General features: G+C 38.2%; 2 protein-coding genes across 4 annotated transcripts; both read left to right on the top strand.

Annotated features, from left to right (window-relative positions):
* Positions 1-2470: 2470 nt before the first annotated feature.
* Positions 2471-6295, top strand: LOC105041078 (U-box domain-containing protein 10). 3 transcript variants are annotated; one of them, XM_019848876.3, is made up of 5 exons: positions 2471-2940; positions 4058-4174; positions 4264-4710; positions 4815-5891; positions 6022-6295. In XM_019848876.3, the coding sequence occupies exons 1-4, from the start codon at positions 2611-2613 to the stop codon at positions 5889-5891; spliced, it is 1971 nt and encodes a 656-aa protein (XP_019704435.1). In that variant the 5' UTR covers positions 2471-2610; the 3' UTR covers positions 6022-6295. The 3 variants fall into 3 exon arrangements, with proteins under 3 accessions (XP_019704435.1, XP_010916175.1, XP_019704436.1); XM_010917873.4 differs by having other exon boundaries at positions 2472-2940; positions 6033-6295; XM_019848877.2 differs by adding an exon at positions 3778-3841 and having other exon boundaries at positions 2690-2940; positions 4815-6295.
* Positions 6296-13008: 6713 nt separating this feature from the next.
* LOC105041079 (uncharacterized protein At1g66480) lies at positions 13009-15467 on the top strand. Its single transcript, XM_010917874.3, has 2 exons — positions 13009-13599; positions 15134-15467. The coding sequence occupies exons 1-2, from the start codon at positions 13051-13053 to the stop codon at positions 15176-15178; spliced, it is 594 nt and encodes a 197-aa protein (XP_010916176.1). The 5' UTR covers positions 13009-13050; the 3' UTR covers positions 15179-15467.
* The last annotated feature ends 5674 nt before the right edge of the window (positions 15468-21141 follow it).

Genomic DNA, 21141 nt, shown 5'->3' with positions numbered 1-21141 from the left:
CACTCTCTAGGATTAATTTTAAAATTTTTAATTGGATCCTTCGAGTTACCATCTTGACTCATAATGATGCTGAGATCTGTTCACAACCGAGCAAGATGAAATTATCCCTCCCTCTTGAACCTTCTTTGAAGTCCTTTTCCCTTTGTTTGAACCATGTATCTCTTCTTTATCATCTACTCAATTCTTGTACTCCTCTCATTGAATGGCTCCAACGGTTGCTTATGCAGCAAAGAACCTTTTGGGGTGCCCGGCTGAAGAATCACATGAGCAAAGGAAGGCAATGAAGGTTCGCCATCACTATCCTGCCTTATTGGGATTATTCGGCAAGGAGAAGGGCAAATACAAGAAGGAAACTTTGGGCACGAGAGAAAAGAAGCAAAATCAAACGGAATTTATCCTTTTTTTTCCTAAAACCTCTTAATCCAAAATTAAACAAAAGGATCCGAAAGAAGGATAAGATTTAAGTGCAATTGGAACTTAGGGAAAGAAGCAAAATAGCAACTACAGTAATGCCCACACATTACTGTAGTTGTTATACTAGTCAAAAAATAGTGAAAAAATTATAAAAATACCTCTTTTATTTTGATCAATTTGTATTGATAATTTTTGAAATTTAAAAAAAAAATTGTTATCATTCTCAATGTGATGCTGCAGCTCACGTCTAAATAATTTTATGTACGTATCATACAATAATTTAAATTTATTTTAAGACTGGCATATCCTTAGTATTAGTGTTCTTTCAAGCTAGGATTGGATTGCATCTTTTGCGTGAAAGAATAGCTGATTTATTTATCCATCAACAACTGTTGGATCATGCATCACACAATTTTTAAAGCATTTCAAACTTTATCTATCATTTATCTGCATATATCTTATAGTATAACAACTCAAAATCGAAAATATTTTACCATATGAAAAATAGAAATAGCGAATAAGAGACATCAATAATGAAAAATGCAAACTAAAGTCTCTTTGCTTAGCGATATTTTTGGTCCAATTCTTGTTTGTACATCTCCACTTTCTATAAATCCAAACTCGTGTAATTACATTATATATGGGTCCTGTTGAGACTACGTGTCCAGAGTATACGAATCTTTCTCTTTCACCGTACGCAAAGTATTATCCACTCTGAGATGGCGCGTGCCTACTACAGGGATCACTAGAACGCCGTCCCTCACGATTTTGTCCCACAAAAAGTACTTCACATGGATAAGAGGAAGTTCGCACTTTTAAGCAGTAGACACTCTCGATTGTGGTCGATATGGGACTTTCGAGGCTCGGTCTGACCCACAACAGATCCACATTCATTTTTTTTAAAAAATATTATAATAAAATAATAATATTATATTTAAAATGTGTATGTTTTTATATATAAATAGTTCTAGCCGCGCTAGTGTCACATTGTGAGGGCTCACTAGCTCGGTAACATTTATCATCCACAAGATTAGGAAAATCCTTCCGACAAATCTCAGCACGGAAAGTCGCCAGCTAATTCCCCGCGCTTTCAGGCAACGAGCGCGCCACAACTAGGCCCGTCCACAAGATGGTAACCCGGACCCCAAACAGCTGTCGCCATCTCTCTCTCTCTCTCTCTCTCTCTCAAATCATTGCTTTGCTTTTACCTGTTTTGTTTTGTGGCCGCGAACAAACGTCCAGAGAGCCTCCTCCAAAGGCGCGACCACTCCAGATGCCCTCCAGCCGTACACCCCAAAGTCGACGCACCGGCCAGCCAGGATCCCGTGCACCACCCGGAACTCCAAACACCTTAATCACGTTGTCCACTTGGTAAGCAGGTTACTTATGCGCAAACAATGATAGCTCGTACAAAAACTGTGATTTTGCTGTAACAAACGTTAAATGCAACCCGAACAACTATCATTATCCAATTCCCTTAAATATTTATAGAATCTATTTTTAATAATTAAAATGACTTATTATCAAAAAATATTGGATGGAGCAAATGGTTTTTTTGGTCATCGTAAAAATAAATAATAATCATCGTAATATTTTATTTTTTTATTTCTAAAAAACAAAAATTTAGCTGGATTGGTGGGCAATAGAATTTTTTTGTTTTTGATTGTATTAGCACTGCCACTGAAATGTTACTTCTAACTTAAAAGAAAAATACGTCTCAAACATTCTCTTACCAAAAAAAAAAAATCCAAAAAATTGCTTGTCCAACTTATATGTATCCGGTATTTGCATAAAACAACAAAATTTGTGCAACATCATCATTCACAAACTTCTGTAACTTGGCAGCAACGGTTGGCCCCACAAGATAACTTACCGTTGCCACCAGAAGTGTCTCGACACGTCATCAAACAGTAAAGCAAAGCGCGGAGACAGCTGACAGCTGAACTCCGCTCGCCCCACTCCACCTCGTTGTGGAACCTTTTTTGGCTGCGCCTTCCAACTGTATTCTTTCCGTTCTTTATTTCCGCTCCCATCTGTCTCTGCCGAGAATCTTGCAATCTCTCTTTCTCTCTCTTTCCCGCCCCCACCCACTCCTCTCCGCTCCTCTCCACCCCTCTTTTTAATCTCGATGAAGTTGACGTCGCCCGCTTCTTTCTCCCTCCAGCCCGTGACACCCTTCTCGTCCTTCTTTTCGCTATGGCTTCCGCGCCGGAGCTCGGAGCTTCGGCCGACGCCCTCCTGACCGTCGTCCGCCGCGTATCTATCGCGGGGGGCTTCGCCGAAGCCGGGCCCCTCCGGGCCGACTGCCTCCGCCTCGCCCGCAAAGTGTCCCTCCTCGTCCACCTTCTCGAGGAGATCCGGGACTCCGCAGCCGCGGCCAATCCGACTCCGCCCTCTTCTCCCGTGGCGTCCTCTTCTTCCCGGACCTCTCCTTCCTCGTTCTTGGCCGATCTGACGGCGGCTCTCGAGGCAGTCGAGCGGTTTCTCATTCTTGCTTGCCGGCCTCCTTCGGCTGATGCCCCCAATGTACGTATCTTATGCTCGCCAATTGTTTGATGTTTGTTCCGTGAGGGTTTCTGGGGTTAGATTAAGAAACGAATGGAATTGTCATATTGAACGGAAAATGTTGGATTTGTGGGGATTTTTCTTAAATTAGAGATGACGGAGTGCTGAATGTTGCTGTATGCTATTGCTATTCATGAGTTGGCTGACTGAGTAGTTAACCAATTTTATACTATGCTGCCCTCAGCACTCTTGTCGGTGTGTGGACTTAAGTGGGTCATTTCGGTAAACACTAGGTATGCTATTGAATTTTGGTTTACCAGGTACTGCTATTTAATTTTGGTACTATTTGGGATCCTGTTGATCACTTGGATAACGTCACCGAGCATTTGCTGCTCTTGGGTCCCAATATTAAAAAGAAGAACGTTAATTTAATGCCACCGAACACTTCCACAATGTTCGTCTCTTTGATCTAACGTTGGGGAGCTACATAATAAAAGAGAGGCTGATTTGACAGTTCTTAAAAGGACTCATTCATACGGTCCTTTATCATTGAAAGAAAAAATGGTTTTCTTTTTTGATCCTAGGTCAAAAACCATCATAACTCTCCTTTTTGGGTTATGTTTGTTGATCCATATTGTATTATTGTAGAAAATGTTCTCTGATAACTACTCTGATTACCATCTTCATGTATACCATTGTAGCTGCTGACCCAAATAGTTGGGAAAAAGCTAGATGATTGTGATTGCAATGACTGTGATTTTAATTATATTATTGTAGCTCAATCCCCAGTCATTTACAAGACATACCATAACCTTCTGTCGAGTCATTTTGAATTTGGAATGGATCTTTTCTCTACAGATCTCCACAGCATATTACATGTTGGTATGAATTACTCAACAAGAGGGAGGGCAATCTAAACCTGGTAGTGATGTTTCGATCATTCATCTCATTTTATTTCTTGTGAATAATACAGTATAATATAACTAAGAATCCTCACATTTAATCTGAATTGGAACAGCATCCTAAAGTCCTTTGTTGTGTAATATTTTATTTTTATTTTTTACTATCATCTGTATCCAACTGTGAGCAAGCATACTGCTTCATTTTCTAACTGTGTTTTTGCTTCATCATCTTCAAGGATATGATCAACAAACATATGGCAGTCCAGTGTCAATATGCGACATGGCAATTGGAGAAGACTCTTGGAAACTTACCATCTGATTATTTTGACATATCAGATGAAGTCCAAGAACAAGTAAGGGCTGAAAAGTATGCTTGTTTGTTGCAGGGTATACGTAAAGTTAAGCTGTTCTAGAGCACCAAGTTAACATGACTTTGTTGTAGGTTGAATTGGTGCGTGCCCAGCTGAGAAGGGCAGCAGAGAAGGACAAATCAAATCTACAAATCTTTTCAGAAATTTATGATATACTCTTCCATGTGCGTTGTGAAGAGGTTATGTTGCAGTCATCAAGCTGTCACAAAGCATTGAAGAATGACAACCCAGGCCATGCTGATATTGATTTCCAGAAAATAATAGTTCTAGTTGCCGAAGTTAATGGAAGGTCTGAACCTGAGGCCAAGGAAATAGAATCCATTCTGTTGGGAAGACTCCAGAAAGCTGGACTTGGTGATCCTGATAAAACTGTTGGAGATGATATGAAGTCTAGCAATGATGCCCAAAAGACTTTTGATGAAATCAAGAAACCGGATTCCCCGGAGATTCCACGGGACTTCCGCTGCCCAATATCCCTTGAACTGATGAGAGATCCCGTCATTGTTGCCACTGGACAGGTAAACTAACTAGGATGATCAATTGCTTTGTAAGAAATTTTCTTTTGGATGAACTATTGCTTCTTCTGGACCAATGCCGACTATCTACTGCTAAACTTGTGCAGACTTATGAGAGGTCTTCTATTCAGAGATGGATAGACTGTGGCAACCGGTCATGCCCAAAGACTCAGCAGAAGCTCCAACACCTTACATTAACCCCTAACTATGTGCTGAGAAGTCTCATCATGCAGTGGTGTGAAGAAAACGGGATTCAGAGACCACATGGATTAACCAGTGGAAGGATAAGAAAGAGCAATGGATCTTACCATGAAATTTGTGGGGACACAGCCAAAATTGAGGCACTGGTTCACAGTCTCTCAAGTAGCTCCATGGAGGAGCAGAGGTCTGCTGCTGCTGAAATCCGATCGCTGGCGAAAAGGAGCACAGATAACAGAATTCTGATAGCAGAGGCAGGTGCTATCCCAGTTCTAGTTACTCTTTTATCAGCAGATGACCCAAAAATCCAAGAACATGCAGTGACATCTATCTTGAACCTCTCAATATATGACAACAACAAGGGAATAATAATGCTTGCTGGAGCCATTCCTCCAATGATCAAAATACTTAATTCTGGAAACATGGAGGCGAGAGAGAATGCTGCAGCAGCCATTTTTAGCTTGTCACTTGTGGATGAGAATAAAATAACCATCGGAGGCACACCAGGAGCAGTTGAATCATTGGTTAAGTTGCTCCAAAATGGTAGCCCAAGGGGGAAAAAAGATGCTGCGACAGCTTTGTTCAACTTGTGCATATATCATGGCAACAAAGTTCGTGCTGTGTGGGCTGGGATACTGACACCTTTACTTGATATGCTAAAGGATCCTTCCAGCAATTGCATGACAGATGAGGCATTGACGATATTATCAGTTCTTGTGAGCCATCAAGAGGGCAAGGTGGCTGTAGTTAAAGCTAACATGATCCCACTTCTGATAGACCTTTTGAGGACTAGCCAGCCACGCAATAAGGAGAACTCAGCAGCCATATTACTAGCCCTTTGTAAGAAAAATCATGAGAACCTTGAATGTATAGCGCGGCTAGGTGCTCTTATACCATTGACTGAGTTGGCAAGAAGTGGTACAGATAGAGCCAAGCGTAAGGCTACTTCTCTGCTAGAGCATCTGAATAAGTTGCAGACGCACTAGGTGAGTTTTCTTTGTGATTGTGTTGGATACCGAAAAATTGTACGTTTGTATAACTGTCTCATTTGCGTGCAAAACCAGTGGATGACAAGTCATGTATACTGGTTTATGAATTAACTTCATTCTTTACAAGAGTCCGTGCAGGTTTCCTCTGTATCTTCTTCGAAGTGATGTTGTACAATTTCATTCTGGGAGCTGGTTGTGGGATATGAAAAATTGGAGTGGTCTTCACTGTTCTTTGCATCTGCTGAACATTTGTGATGATTTTTTTCAAGTTATGTTGCTTTTTGTTGGAATCTTCTGCAATGAAATAACCTTTCACAATCATGTAATTGTCTGTCATCTTCTTCTAGGTCAGTGGATTCAATCAATGTGTGTGGAAGTGTAGTATGAAGCAGTATAGAGAATCCATTGTTTCTACTTATTGAATTATTTTTTTTTTTTCCTGAGTTGAAAAGGAGACTGTTGCGCAAAAGCACTATTGAAGTGAATTGTAATTGGTTTGGTTACCTGTCTAACTAGCTGTATAAAAGCGGCGGGAAAACATGAGAGTGTTTAACCCTCAGTCCTCACCTTCCTTGTCTTCTGCTTTATATGCGAGTTGATACACAAAACTATTAGAGAATAAAAAAATGAGAGTCCCACATATTTCTGTTGTATATGAGCTTTTAGAGTGTAATGTTTAAACTTAAAAGCTCCACTTTTGCTTTTGACGTTATGCAATGTGAAGCACTGAAGGTGTATTGGAAACGGTGTTTCAAGAATAACATTTCTAGGTGCCAGAGTTGAATAATCAGGTGTCTGGTTCAAATATGCTATGTTTAATACTTATAGCTTATAATGTTCATGACCTGCTGAACCAAATGGTACCATGGTAGAAACACTATTCATTTGATACCTACCATATGAGTGAAGTTGATGTATGCAGAGAGGGGGAAGAGATGGATGTGAACTATCAGTCCGTCGTTCCTAAGTACCTGGATATAAAGAGCATGTTTGGTTGGGGGAGTTAGGCTCGAATAGGAATAAATAACTTTTATTGACACCATGTGGTTGAGGGAGTCATATTTTCATTCTAATTCTAAATGGAATGGAAATGCTCTAATCTCTTAAAACCCAATCGCAATTTTTTTCTATCATTCAAATTTCATTCCCACTCTGATTCTAGTCATACATCAAACATGTTGGAGAATATGGACAATCTGATTTCAATCTATTTCAGTTCTGATTTTTGTTGTGAACCAAATTAATGCACTCCAAAATCTATTCACAAGGATGTGATTCGGTAGAATAAAATCTGAAGATTCCTTGTCATTGGGAGAAAACCCCTGGAATTCTAAACACTACAAAGCTTTATTGGTTTTTTTGGGTCTTTCATCACATTTCTTTTGCCTTTCTATTCCCAAAGGAGACATCAAACGGATAAGCTGCTACGCCGTTTGAGAATTTTTAGCAAGCCTGTAAATGCATCACGATACCCCAGTAGCATGAATCTGGATGCTCCTCTAAAAATCATACCATGTGAGATTGCATAATGCCCACGGAACAAGAGGATGGTTGTGCCATTTGTGATGTTACTATTCAATCTCGATCGTCCAATATGTGAGTATGTTTCCCTTCACATTAATGTTGCATGATGTCACTGCTGCTGTCATCTTTAGAGAAATTTGAAGCTGGGTGCTCCGACATATCACTACTATTTCAAAATTCTTCCTTCAATATTTCTGGCTCTTGTGTGATTATTGAGATTTCAGCTTCTCAGCATTCACATTTGACCGCCTGCAAACCGTTCATACTTTGTGGCCAAGAATGGTATGCTGATTCGGATGGGTCAGTTTGCTTTGACGGTAAAGCTTCTTTAGCACATTCAACATGTCGAAGGTGGGAAAGGCGTCATCTTTTGTCATATATCCAATGGAGTAATCTTGTACCTAAAGTACCTGTAAGAAATTAAACCGTCTTTAGACCCACAGTTATCTCATGAACTCAACGAGCTCAAGTTGAGTTGGTTACAGGCTCTCTCTCTCTCTCTTCCCCCGTCTTATTTTCTCTTGGTAGTGCAAAAACTGCGAGAGACTGAGTTCAGTGTCTTGAGCTACTTTCATGGCATCCTGCGAGATCAGACCAAAAGGACTCAGCGTTAATCCCTGGGTTTTGAGGAGATGCAGCTCAAAATGGTTTTTCTGAACTTGAGATAGCCATTCCCATCCCTTGCGGATAAAGCTAGTAGTAAAGGTGCAAGCAAAGTGCAGCCGGAACTGTTCAAAGTCTCAACGCAAGCCAAGAAACTTTCGATGCAACTTTACCGTTGTTTGGAACTTGGGATGGCCATTACCATCCCTTGCAGATAAAGCTAGTAGTGGAGGTGCAAGTGCAACTGGAACCGGTCAAAAGTAACAAAGCAAGCATGCCATGTCCGGTAGCGTACGCGTGACTATCCACCTACCGTCTCTTTTTATCCCGTAAAAGCTTTCACTATAGTTTGTGGGGCTGCCCAATGGAGGAAATATGAGGGAAATCCCCTTTTGGATCTCAAACTATGAGACATCATCTTTGTGTCATGCTAGCATCGCTCTATGGTGGTTGTGCAAAAATTGTTTAGACCCTAAGTGCTTAATAGAATAATACTCCTTCAAAGTTTTTTCTTAGTTTTTAGAAACTAAGATTTCCATTAATATTACTAGATTGGAAAAGAGTACATATGTAGCCAGCTAATTGGTTGTGATACCTGATTTGCATTCTGTTGTAAGTCATGTTCTATTGGCTTGCATGAATGACTAATGTCCATGTTTGCGAGTGTAAAATATATACTAACTTTTATGGCCGAAAACCAACTCCAGTTATTAACTTCGGTCCATACCTGGACTTTCTGGAAGGATGACTGCAGACTTGCCTTAAGGCCAAGGCACATGCTTAATGGGCATTTAGATGAACATTTCACATCGTACTTGAAAATTGAACTGTACGATGCTATAAATTTCTCTTCATGCTTGCATGGTCACATGGTTTCTAGGTTCTGACCATTTATGATAGAGATGGGGCAGTTGGAAACTCACAAAGAATGTGGTGTCTATTCTTTGAAATAACAAATTGAAATAATGTTTTTTTATTCTACAAAATTTTAAAAATTAATTGGTTGAACATTGTTCCCTGAACATTTCATCTCTTACATGAACGATCTCATCCCTAAGATATATACTCCGATTCCATTCGATCCTCCTCTAACGAAATGATCATTTTAGATGCTTGGAAAGGAGAACGAAAGCAGAAAATAAAAAAAAGAGAGAATATGCTAATGAGTGAGTACGAGCATGACTAGCCCAGTGGAGCTAAGCATGCATGTTGTCATCCACTTTCTCCAAGGCTCATTTTAAATTTTTAGGAAAGAGATTTCTATTTAAGCAAGAAGACTTGAAACTAGAAATTTCTTTGTATGGTTCATATTAGATAACTTTCTTTCCTACACAGTTAAATTCTTTACGTTGTGTTATTAAAAGATGCACAATCGATGTGGGACTATTGGAGTCCTCTACATTATTAGAACCACAACAGAGCTCCCCAATCAAGAGAGATTCCGATGTGTATAGTCCGAGAAGCCCCACAGTCAATTGAGATGGACCTCAGTCCCAAAAAAACGAAACGGACCTCGATCCCTACCTGGGATGCTATTATTGCAGACAAAGGCTCAGTCTGTTATGTGAGGTATTGTCTGCTCTGGTCCATGGATCTCACGATTTTGTCCTTTAAAAGACGTCTCATGTGGGAAAGATTTTTTTCACCTTATAAATGCGAGTCTTCCTTGACTCACAATCGATGTGGAATTATTGATGCTCTCCACATTATTAGAATCACAACAAGTCTTATCCTTAAATTTTTTTTTAATTAAAAAAAAAGGAAAGAGAAAACATGGAGATGATGAAAAGGAGATGGGCAAGGCTGCATATCAGTAACTCTACAAGAAATTAAAGATCTAAACATATCAGGGTCTTGTGGTTTTTCTTTTGTAAAAAAATTAATGGCCTAATCCATGCTTCATCGCATTATCTCGTAAATTGCTACCGGAAGAATAGCCATAAGCACTTCTAATAGTGAGGCAACGTGAATTGTCTTGGGATATATAAAATGACCTGCCATTAACTCTGGGCTAATGGCTCTCCTATAAAAATTTGAATCAACCACAATGGTAAGTGGTTCATATGCAACCAATCCTCCCACATTTATCTCATGCAATGTGGCATGTGATCTACCTTTGTAATTTTGCATATTAGTTTTACCATAAAGCAGTTGAAACATATGTTCAAAATGGTCATTTGATAGCAACTTCTAGTTCCTAGATTCAACCAAAGTGCTTGCATCTATTATTGTGGACAATATCACCCAACCATGGGCATAAACAAAAATATGTTATCCACTCACTCAGTGCACTTCCCTCTCAATCACCGCCGTCCACTCAGAAATAGGGGCGAGTGTTGGTGATGACACAAGGGAAAAGTGAGAGCAGATCTCCACGTCCATAAAATAAAATAAATTTTCTAATGACTTTAATGATTAATGTGAAGCATGCCCTCATTCAAATAAGATACGATATTATGGGTTCTTATGTTGCACCACCGATGATCATAATTACTCCAAGTCACTAAACGCACACAATTTACACAATCTCCTAGGTAATTGCTGTAATGACCCTGCCAGCATCATGCTTGGTCCCCTTCCTGAAAGCCGGTAAAAGTAGATGGATTATTGAACTAAGGCAGAATTTTATTATGTAATTGCCGTTGTATAAGAAAATTATTTGCAAGGTAGAAAATGAAATCAGTTTCTATTAGTACAGAAAATGAATTGCCTGTTCTTTGCATTCTCATTCCACCCCTCAACCCAGCCTGGTTATCTCCATTCTCTATGTGTATGATCATTTTTGGCAGATGATTGTTCTACTCTTGGCATTCGAGCAATCTAATTGGTATGTTTGAGTTTTTGCAGTTTGAAATTTAAATTTTGAATTTTAAAGGTTGATTGGTGCTTGATGATTGTATGGGAGAACTTTGAATTTTGGATTGAGCACCTTTGTTATATAAAAATTTAAAATGCTCTCAACTTTTCTGTTTCCTCTTTTTATGCTCTCTCTCTCTCTCTCTCTCTACTCTTCTCTTCACTTTTGATGAAATTCAACTGGGGCTCTCCCCCTCCTTTTCCGGGAGCAAAACAAACTATATAACGAAACATCCACCCGGAGAAGCCCTCTTCCCACTCCGGCAAATTAATTATTTCATGGTCCGATCTAGCAAACTGCAAGAAAGATGCGAGTTTTTTTATTTTATGAACAGAAAAATATATTTTTATCCACTCCAAGTCAAAAGAGATGAGTTCAGACCTTCAAAGCCCTTGGGATGCTAGTCAAGCTATTATTACTAATTTCTCCAATTAGGCCATGTCCATAGTTGGGAGGAGAAAACTTGGTTAGGTTTGCTAAAATTAGGCTCCGAGATCCGTAACTGGACCATGTAGAACCAGAATAAATGAAATTTTGTGGCTCGGCAACAGTCTGAACCGAGGTTTATGCGAAGCATCTTCTTGAATAGGACAAGCTGATGTGCCTTCTTTTCAGTGTGAACTAAGCCATGTCATGGAATAAATAGCCATAAAAGGCATGTTGAACGTAAAGCCAAGTTGACATTTGAAATGAACAAAAACCTTCTTAAAAGAACATTAGAATGGAAAGAATTAATATTGCTGCTTTTAGTGTGATTAGGTGAAGTGGTAAATTGCTGGTCTGGATAATTTGGTCATTTCTCCAGATTTCACTTGATATCGAAAGAACCATTACTTTTTGAGGGCGTCTAATCTTGCATACTTTAACTGACGCACATAATTTAATGACATAGATGCATTTAACAAAATAATGAAATATCATCATCTTGGTCGGACTCAAAATCTCTCTCCACTACATGCACCAAGTATTATACTCAATTCTTGTTGGCTTTTTCTTTGAATAATTCCATGTCCTTTCGGCTTTTACTATAGAGAAATGCACTAATTGATCTATGTAGCAGCAACTTTCTTCTTAATACTCTCCATTTTCTTCAGTGAAATGTACATTCTAACTCTTTCTAGCTGTTGCCTTTTAGGAAGAAACAAACAAGAAGCGCACCTGTCAATTCCAACAAACAGTTATTCACGTGATTGGACACAGTAACTAGACACTGGTTGTGAACTAGTACAAATGGAGTTCAACTTCGTTTTTCTATGTAATGATCCACTTGGCTAGGGAACCCAAGCAATGGTAATGTCTAGCTACTTCAATATATCATATCAAGCCAATAAAAGAATGCCATGTAAGCCCTTCTAATGCCCATCCCCCCCTCTTTGGTGACAGTTACATGCAACAGAAGAAGAAAACATAGAAACACAGGAAAAAAGACATCAAGAATTATGTTAAGCCATCCCTTCTAATACTTTAAAACATCCACTTTGCTACCTTAAAATGTCAGTTAAGAATTATGCTCTAATTCCTACCAATAAGAATCCCTTCATGTTCCTAGACTATATAGATTTCCCACAGCCGAGATCGCAGAATAAGATAGTGCAACTCTAAGAATCTCAAAGTTTCGAACGCAACTTGTCATGTAGCACCTTTGGATAATCACAAGTTATTTTCTCGTACACGTAACGTACATAACAACCTTTAATTCTAAGCTTTACAACTCAAGCAGCTTTTTATTTTGTTAAATAGCAGTGAAGATGTATCACTTATTTTATGAAATAATGAATAAAAAATGTTCTTGTCAAATGCTTCACATGTCATATTCCAAGGTTTGAACATACCACCCCTTCCAACGGCCGATTAATGGAACATGGTCTGCTTACAATTAACCAAAGATGGAGCTTCCTTCCTGCCAACGGATCACTACAACTCGACAGCTATCCAATCCTGGCTTCCAGCAAGGATGAAAATAAGGCAGAAAAACCCAAGAAAGTGAAAGGATTTGGGAAGCCAAATGAGAAATAAAACGACCAAAGCTTGAAACGTCAAACCACCACGATTCCATCCCCACTTCCTTCGGTAACAACCAACCACCCTCTGTTCCCTCCCCTTTGGACCCCACCATACCTGGCCTCCTCTTTTTATTCCCACTTGATTTCCCCTGAAAGAAGGGTGGAGAGGATGGGTAACGCCATAGGCGGGAAGAAGAGAAGAACAGCGAAGGTGATGAAGCTGGATGGCACCACCATCCGGCTCAAACTCCCGGCTCAGGCCGGAGACGTGCTCCGGGATCACCTGGAGCACACCCTCCTTGAGGCCGAGGAGGTAAAGCGGCTGGGCGTCCGGGCCCAGCCGCTTGAACCGGACCAGGCCATCAAGCCGGGAAAGCTCTACTTCCTGGTAGAGATTCCCCGGCTTCCCCGGCTCCAGGACCGGCGGGTCCCCAGGAGAGCCTGGTCCGGGGCCATCCACATGAGTGCCAAGGACCGGTTGGAGAGCCTCATGCTCTCACGCCGGTCCGCTTCGGATCTCACCCTCGCCAAGCCCTCCTCGGTGGAGACCGTGGGAGAGGGAGGTGTCCGGATCCGGATGAGGCTTCCCAAGGCCCAGGTGGCCAAGCTTGTCGAGGAGAGCAGTGATAGCTGCGAGGCAGCCGAGAGAATCATGGCGCTTTGTGTAGCGAATGGGGCAGAGACGAGCGGTGGGAGTACCGTGGAGCGGTCCAAGGAGGTACAGCTAAAGTTTATACACCATCACTGTATATAAGAATTTAATCATTCATTTAAAATATCTCTGCTAGCAATGTCCATGGCTAAATGGTTCTCCAAGTAATTGTTTAGTTATGTTGGTAATTCTGGAAGTCCCATCCAACAAGATGCAACGGAGAGGTTTTCATGTCAGGAGTAAAGCAGGAATTTCTTTGGATGGATGGGTTCTGAGAACTCTAATTCATACATGACTAGAAGCCGTGATTAGGAGTTAGGACATGGGATCATTCACATTACTGCTAGTTATTATCTTTTGATGACCAATACTTATGTCCACTGGTTCGTCTTTACATCTACATCTGCATCAAATAAAATTCGCTCCTAGATATGATGCATTTTTTTTTTTTTTCATATTTTACCGTGAGCCAACGAGCATTAAAAATTAAGTATGTGAAGGTGGGATTTTGTATGATTTTAGTTACTGAAAGAAATTTGCTATTGTAATACTCAAGGCTGAAGGAAAAGCAAAGCCAAAAATGTTTCGAGTCTTCTAAATGATTGTTCCTGAATTTAGTACCCCTATAGCTGGGAAGATTGAGGGCTGCAAACGGTTTATTTCTGTTGACCATATCAAGTTGAATTAGGCCTCCCTGGTTTGACTTGTTACCAAATCTTGAATGCAAACGGCTGCAGTTTCGGAATCATGATGATTGATGAAATTTGCTCGAGTTAGCAACCTCCTATGGAGGATGAGGAGAGAAGCATAAGGCTGGAATTTATTAAGCTTGCGAGCCCAGTTAAACCATGCATGCATTTATTAGATTTTAAACAAATAAACGGTTTCAAATGATGCAGATGTCAAGCCGTTATTTGCTTCTAATCTTTTCTCATGCCTTCTTTGACAAATCTGTGGTTGTCCTCCCTGATTGTAAAACGTCAAGCATCCCTTCCTGCTGTAGTTTTCACAGGCTATATCAGTTCATCAAGTTTATGATGTAGTCATACGGAGTTTGACAAATAGAGTCTTATGCAACTTCTTCTCAATGAAAGAGACCAAGGAACGTCGGAAAATGATGAATGATAGTTATGCTCAATTTTCTTTAGGCTCACTAAGATTTGATGTGCACGATACTCCAAACTTCAACTCTGATCCTGTTCTCCAAGAGGAGATTCTTTCATCATCTAATATATTCAGCAAATTGCCAGCTGAGTCATCTATAATGGTCCTTCAAAGCAGGCTATGAGTTTTGCAAGAGAGACTTGTGTGAGTTTTGTTAAAAAATTTAGAAGGATGATAATATGGATAACATCCGCAGTTTCACTTGTGTTGCTTGCACCGCGTGCTCTGCTTTCCTATTTTCGTTATATCCAGAAGGATCCTCTGTTTTCATATAAAATAGTCTTAACTAACCAGGTGTTGCTGTTGCTTTTTTTCTTAGAAAAATAGATAACAGAATAAAACCATTTGTATGTTATAGTTTGCAGCTTCGCTTGTTCTTTTTTTTTTGAGAACATTGCCTTCACTTAATCTTATTCTTTCCTTATTGCTGCTTCAGAAACGAACAAGATTTGTGTCGAAGGTTGATGAGATAAGAGGATAAAGCTGCTACAGGAACGTAGAAGAGGCAGCCTAATGACGCAATTCAATCATTTACGTAGGATGTAGGTTGGGAAGGAGAAGCTGCCAAGGGCTTCCTACCACCCGCAGTTGTTGCTTATTTTTGTTGCTAGTCATGTGCTACACACTGAGGATTTTTAATGCTTAAATGGCAAGGTGTAAACCATGTGATGAGTGACCTAAACCGGATGTCAAAGTCTTTCTTTTTTCCCTTTTTCTGTATATAGTTTTGTAACCAGTCTTATAAAAACATTGCAACCATGATGCCACCATCTTCTTCTTCTTTGTGTGTGCGAAGGCTTATAATTTTCTGACTTACGGAATACTTTGTATAACTAGTCAAACAATTTCAACCATGACTTAGCACGATGAACTTTTAATTAATTACGCTAATTATTTAAGCATTGGAACATAAAATATACCATTTGCATGCAATGACGAATTATGGTACGAACTATTTCATCATAACTCATGATTCGAAGCGCACAGATTAATATTTCGATATAAATAGCATCAAACAATAGTTTGACGGGTTTTGTTGGATGCTGCTGTTATGTGTTGCATGCTGCTTCTGGTAGCCATTCCTCACCATCTTGAGCATGCACAGAATTAGATACTAAGATGCAGAAAATTCTTTTGAGGGAAAATAATAGGGCATGTTCCTTTCGTTTTCATCTTTCCTCTCTTCTTGGTTATATTTACTTGGGTTTAGTTATATTAGGTCATTAAGGTCAAATGAATCGGATCAATGTATCAGGCCAAGTTCAATCCAGTTGGCCTCGTTGAAGTATGTTAAGCTGAATTAAATCAAGTTTAGCTAGATATATTCCACCACTGAATTGAGTAAAGTAATCCTATCGCAGTATAGAGTAGGTAAAGTCGAAATGGTGTGCTACCAGTGCAAAGAACTTGTCATCTTTGCCGTCAATTACTGCAAACCAAATACTAGAAAACTGCTACTTTCATTCGGGTAGGTCTGGTGCTTCTCCACCTAATTCTTCAATTTGGTGAGAGATTTGACATTCTCTGAGGGCGGACTACAAGCCATGCATCTCCTTTCCACTTGTTTTTATATACTTTCTTTAGTAGATTTTGTATTGAAACTCTACTTAATTAACTATCAGTTTTGCAAGAAAAGATTGATTTTTCTTCTTTCTTTTCTTTTTTTAAAAAACAATACATGTTTAAATATTTTTGACACTGATAACCAAGCATGAAGCAACAATAGTCTAAACAAATGTACATTAGATGATCAATTTAGTAAATATGTATTTAGTGTCCGATAGATATGTATTTCTTGTTAAAAAGAATCCTTCTACAAAGAGTGTTTTATCAAAGCGATGACTATTTTAAATAAAAGATTTTGATAAACTTCAAACTTATCTAAACTATATGACTATATGAGAAGGATAAGAGTAAGAAATTTGATTGATTGGATTGGCTCAATAATTTATGATGTAGAAATAAAAATGAAATCCGAAAGCATGTAATTGCTATTTTAAGACAAATTTCCGACATTTATGTTGGTGTTTATTGAGAATTCTATGCAAAAAAAAGGAACAAGGTCGCAGATTTTTTCGATATCCAGCAAGCTAGTACTCAGAATTTTTTATAAACCATGAGTAGGTGCCTGCAGACGGCCATTTGACAGGTGGACTATGAAGAAAAATGTCTGATTAAAACAAAATATGAACACCAAAAAGTATTTATTCTTTTCCAATGTGGGACTAAAAACATGACAAAATTTTTAGAGAGCTTTGAATGAAAGAAAAATTTTGAATTTTTCCTTCTAAACTCTAATATTTCTTACTTTGTACTTGAGCCCAGAGGCAAAATTGCATAGAAATATCTATGTATCATACTTAAAAAGACCATCTTTTTAACAAAAATAATTTTATTAAATAATGATTTACACAAGATATATCTTTCCTTACTCATTTCAAAATAATGAAGAAAAAGAAAAAAAAAACATGTAAATGAGTTCAGCAAAGAAGCATGCTTATTAGATTTACTTCAGAACAACTTTAAAAAATAAATTAATAATTTGAACTTGCGGAATCACATTCAAAGTGCATTGCAACGTGCAAGCGCCAACTTAAAAACTTAAAGAAGTATGACCTGTGTGGACATCCCTCCGAATCCTATGATCATATTTTGATTGAATGCCCCTTCACTATGTCCATTTGGATTGTAGTTTGCCATCAATTAAGAGTTCCTGACCCGCCTGCGAAGTTCACCTAGCTCTGCATGGATTGGATAAGAAGGTACTTTGCAAAAAATTTGCAACCTGCGGTTCTCATGATGATTGCTGCTATTTCATGGCCATGCTGGAATTAAAGAAGCTGTAGAATCTTCCTTGTACGAGAGATCATCCGCAGCTAATATTGCAGGTATTTCTCTGATTTCCAACCAGAAAGATCTACCAAGAATTGCTTCAATCTGGACAAAATTAAAAGCTGATCCAGCTCTAGTTAAAGAAGCAGAGGATGCTCTTGAGCTGTGTGGAGATTTCTAGGAGGTACATCTTTTCTTTCAAAGCAACACCGGACTAAGATTGCCTTGTTTCAGAACACTCCTGCTGCTGACATAATTGTTCAGAAAACTCCTGATGCTCTCTCATGGATGCCTTATCTATCTTGTCAAATTTCTGTTGTAACGAACGGCGTTATATTCCAGTTGACTGTCTGTATCCTCCTGCAAAATGTATCTGCAACATCACTGGGATCCTCACTGCTTCTCACCGTGACCACCAAACAGGAACATTTGCCAGCATCTTTTCTTTGGTTTTTCTTTAGTCTTCTGATCTGATTTTGCTCTTTCTTTTCTGTTTGTAAACATTCTCTCTTCACTCTCAGATGAGAGTGAATTAGCTCCCATATTACTGTTTTCTTCCTTATTTTCTAATAAAACTTGGGCGTATCAATTCTCCCATAAATCAAAAAGGGAGAAAAAGGTGTGATCTGAACTATATTTCTTTGTTTAGTGTGCATAAGGGCCATTCAACCAATGTACTTTGTGGAATGAATATGAACTTGGAGACACTAAGGGTCTGTTTGGATGGTTGGACCCAAAATCTTATAAGATTGTGGCCTAATCATAAAAAATATTGGATGATAAGTAAGTCAGATCTCATATTTATGAGTAGAGTAATTCTTTATGCACCACATATGGTGCAATACTATTGCACCACTTAATAACATTGGGGTATATAGTGCATTCTAATAGGATGGACATTTAATACTGCTCAACTTTTTTTTTTTTCAATTTTTCAGTGACGAAAATGTCTTTAATGACTTTCGGATACCTTGTATGACTTGTTCAGAAAGTCATATGACTTCCTGTGAATATATATGATTTTTTGTGACTTCCTGTGAACAAATATAACTTCTTGTGAATATATATGACTGTCTGTGAATATATATGACCTCTTGTGAGTATATATGACTTTCTGTGAACATATATGACTTCCTGTGAACATATATGATTTCTATAGGACTTTCTGTGAATATATATGATTTTCTCTGTATATATATATATATATATATATATATATTCACAGAAAGTCATATATATTCACAGAAAATTATATATATTCACAAGAAGTCATATATGTTTACAGAAAATCATATATGTTCACAGGAAGTCATATATATTTACAGTGTTAATGTGGTTTGAATTTTGGATATTTTTTATGAGCTCGAACTATGATCCGATCCGAAAAGTCTGTGTTGCGATCTGAATGAAATTTTTTGGGAGGTCTGTGGTGGTAGCGGAGGGCATGGGCCTATATATTGTACTTTCTGCCAATCTCGACAGTTTTGTGAGAGAGGTTTGGAAAATCAAATTATAGCTAGGGTTTGAAAAGTTCTGAGTGATTGTATCTCTCTTCTCATCATAGTAAAATTTTTCTCTCATGTCTTGCCCGTAGACGTAGGCTTTTCAGCCGAACCACGTAAATCTTGTGTTTATTTTTTTCTCTTCTCTATTCTGTGTGATTGTACGAATCTGTGTGTGCCCTATTTTTGTGTTTGCTGTATTATATAGAAAATCATATATGTTCACAGAAAGTTATATATATTCACAGAAAGTCATATATATTATTAAGAAATCATATATATTCATAGGAAGTCATATATATTTACAGAAATCATATATGACTTCCTGTGAATATATATATGTTTACAGGAAGTCACAAAAAGTCATATATATTCACGAAAAGTCATATGACCTCTTAAATAATATATTTTTATAGGAAGTCATATATATTGATAGAAAATCATTCATAAAAAGTCATACAAGATATCAGAAAGTCATAAATGATATTTTCATCACTAAAAAATTAGAGAAAGAAAAAAACTGGACATCATTAAATGTCCGTCACATCTGAATGCACTACATGCCCCAATATTATTGGAGGTGCATGCAGTGTACAAAGAATTATTCTTTATAAGTATCTAGGATTATTTTTGAATAAGTTGGCCTAGATCCCATAGAGAGAAAAAAAAGACCTGCTGAGGTCATTTTTTTTCCCCTATGGGATTTGGACCAATCCATTTAAAATGTAGTTATGGATACTTGCGAACAAATGACCTGATCTCTTTATAGTCCATTATTTTTATGCTTGGGCTATAAATCTCATAGGATTTTGGGACCAACTATCCAAGCAGGCCTTAAAAGATTTTCATTGGAGGCAATTGCAGGTGTTGGTAGATTCTGACTCTTATGTGCTGGCATTTGAAACTATTCCTAATAAACTTGAAGCACAGGTTTGCTCTGCTAAATCTGTTTTTTTCATCATAGAATGGAAGACAGTATGTGATACAATTTGAATAGGTGATGTATCTCTGGTTTCATGTCAGATGAGATTAACTAAAACAATTGAAAAACTTGAAAGATAAAGGCTCACAATTTCTTATCCAGAAAACCTGATGGCAGCATTCCCACAATATATATCCAAAAAATAAAAAGCGTCACAATTTCTTATTTCTCACAGCTCTCAGCTTCAGGCATGTAATTTGGAGTTCGTAATCCCAAAACAACTCAAAATGTGTGAATGTTGCGGTTTTGTTGGTAGTGAATTGCTGGTATTCACGTTTTTGCCTTTTAGCAGAAGTTTAAGACCTGAATGTGACTTCATTTCGTTAGTGCAATGTTCTAAATACTTTCTCCATGTTACTGTTTAGATATAGCCAAATACAGGCACAGTGCTAACATTACTGAATATTTGAATTAACTTTTATAATTTGACTTGTTTATATGCCTAGGTGTCAACCTGACATAGATCCTTAATCCTTCTTATCCGGGCTTCCTATGGGCAACACAATGTTAGACGTCTAACAAAAGGTAATTTTTTTTGTTATCATGAGCCTACAAAGTTTTAATTCTGTCATCAAACGGATGGGTGATGGCAGATTGATGATATCATGAGCCACTAGGTCCATAGGTTAACCTGATACTGTCGGTGCTTTATATTTTTCATTTTTTGCAACCTATATTAAAGGAAAGCTATTTTCAGGTTTTAACCGAGCTGCTCAATAAAGAAAACATCCAAATCCCATTTTGGATTTACTTCTGCTTGGATTTTGAACTTGCCTGCCAGTAGAGAGCTTTAAAGAATGCCTTGATATAATAAATAGAAGTGACAAATTTCATGTTGTTGGAATAAAATCGTGTCACTTAAGTTCATACAGAAAGTCAACCTTGGGTTTAGGAAGGTAGAAACTTGTTGGCACTTCAACTATCTAAGTAGTAATCAATTGCTCTTACCATGGTTCTTTTCCCCATCATGTATCCAATTATAATATTAAATTCATCTTTGTCCAATTATATGTGTTAACTGCTAACAAAGAAAATAGAATAAATAACCAAAAACCTTCCTTAAAGCGCTGTTTGGTATATCAAAAGTAACATCAATCGTTGGGATGATGTGATCATCAGGATGATGTA

The sequence above is a fragment of the Elaeis guineensis genome, chromosome 3 (genome assembly GCF_000442705.2).
Source record: "Elaeis guineensis isolate ETL-2024a chromosome 3, EG11, whole genome shotgun sequence".
In the NCBI taxonomy this organism is placed as follows: Eukaryota; Viridiplantae; Streptophyta; class Magnoliopsida; order Arecales; family Arecaceae; genus Elaeis; species Elaeis guineensis.
Note: the sequence above shows the minus strand (reverse complement) of the source record. Positions and strands in the feature narration are given on the sequence as shown.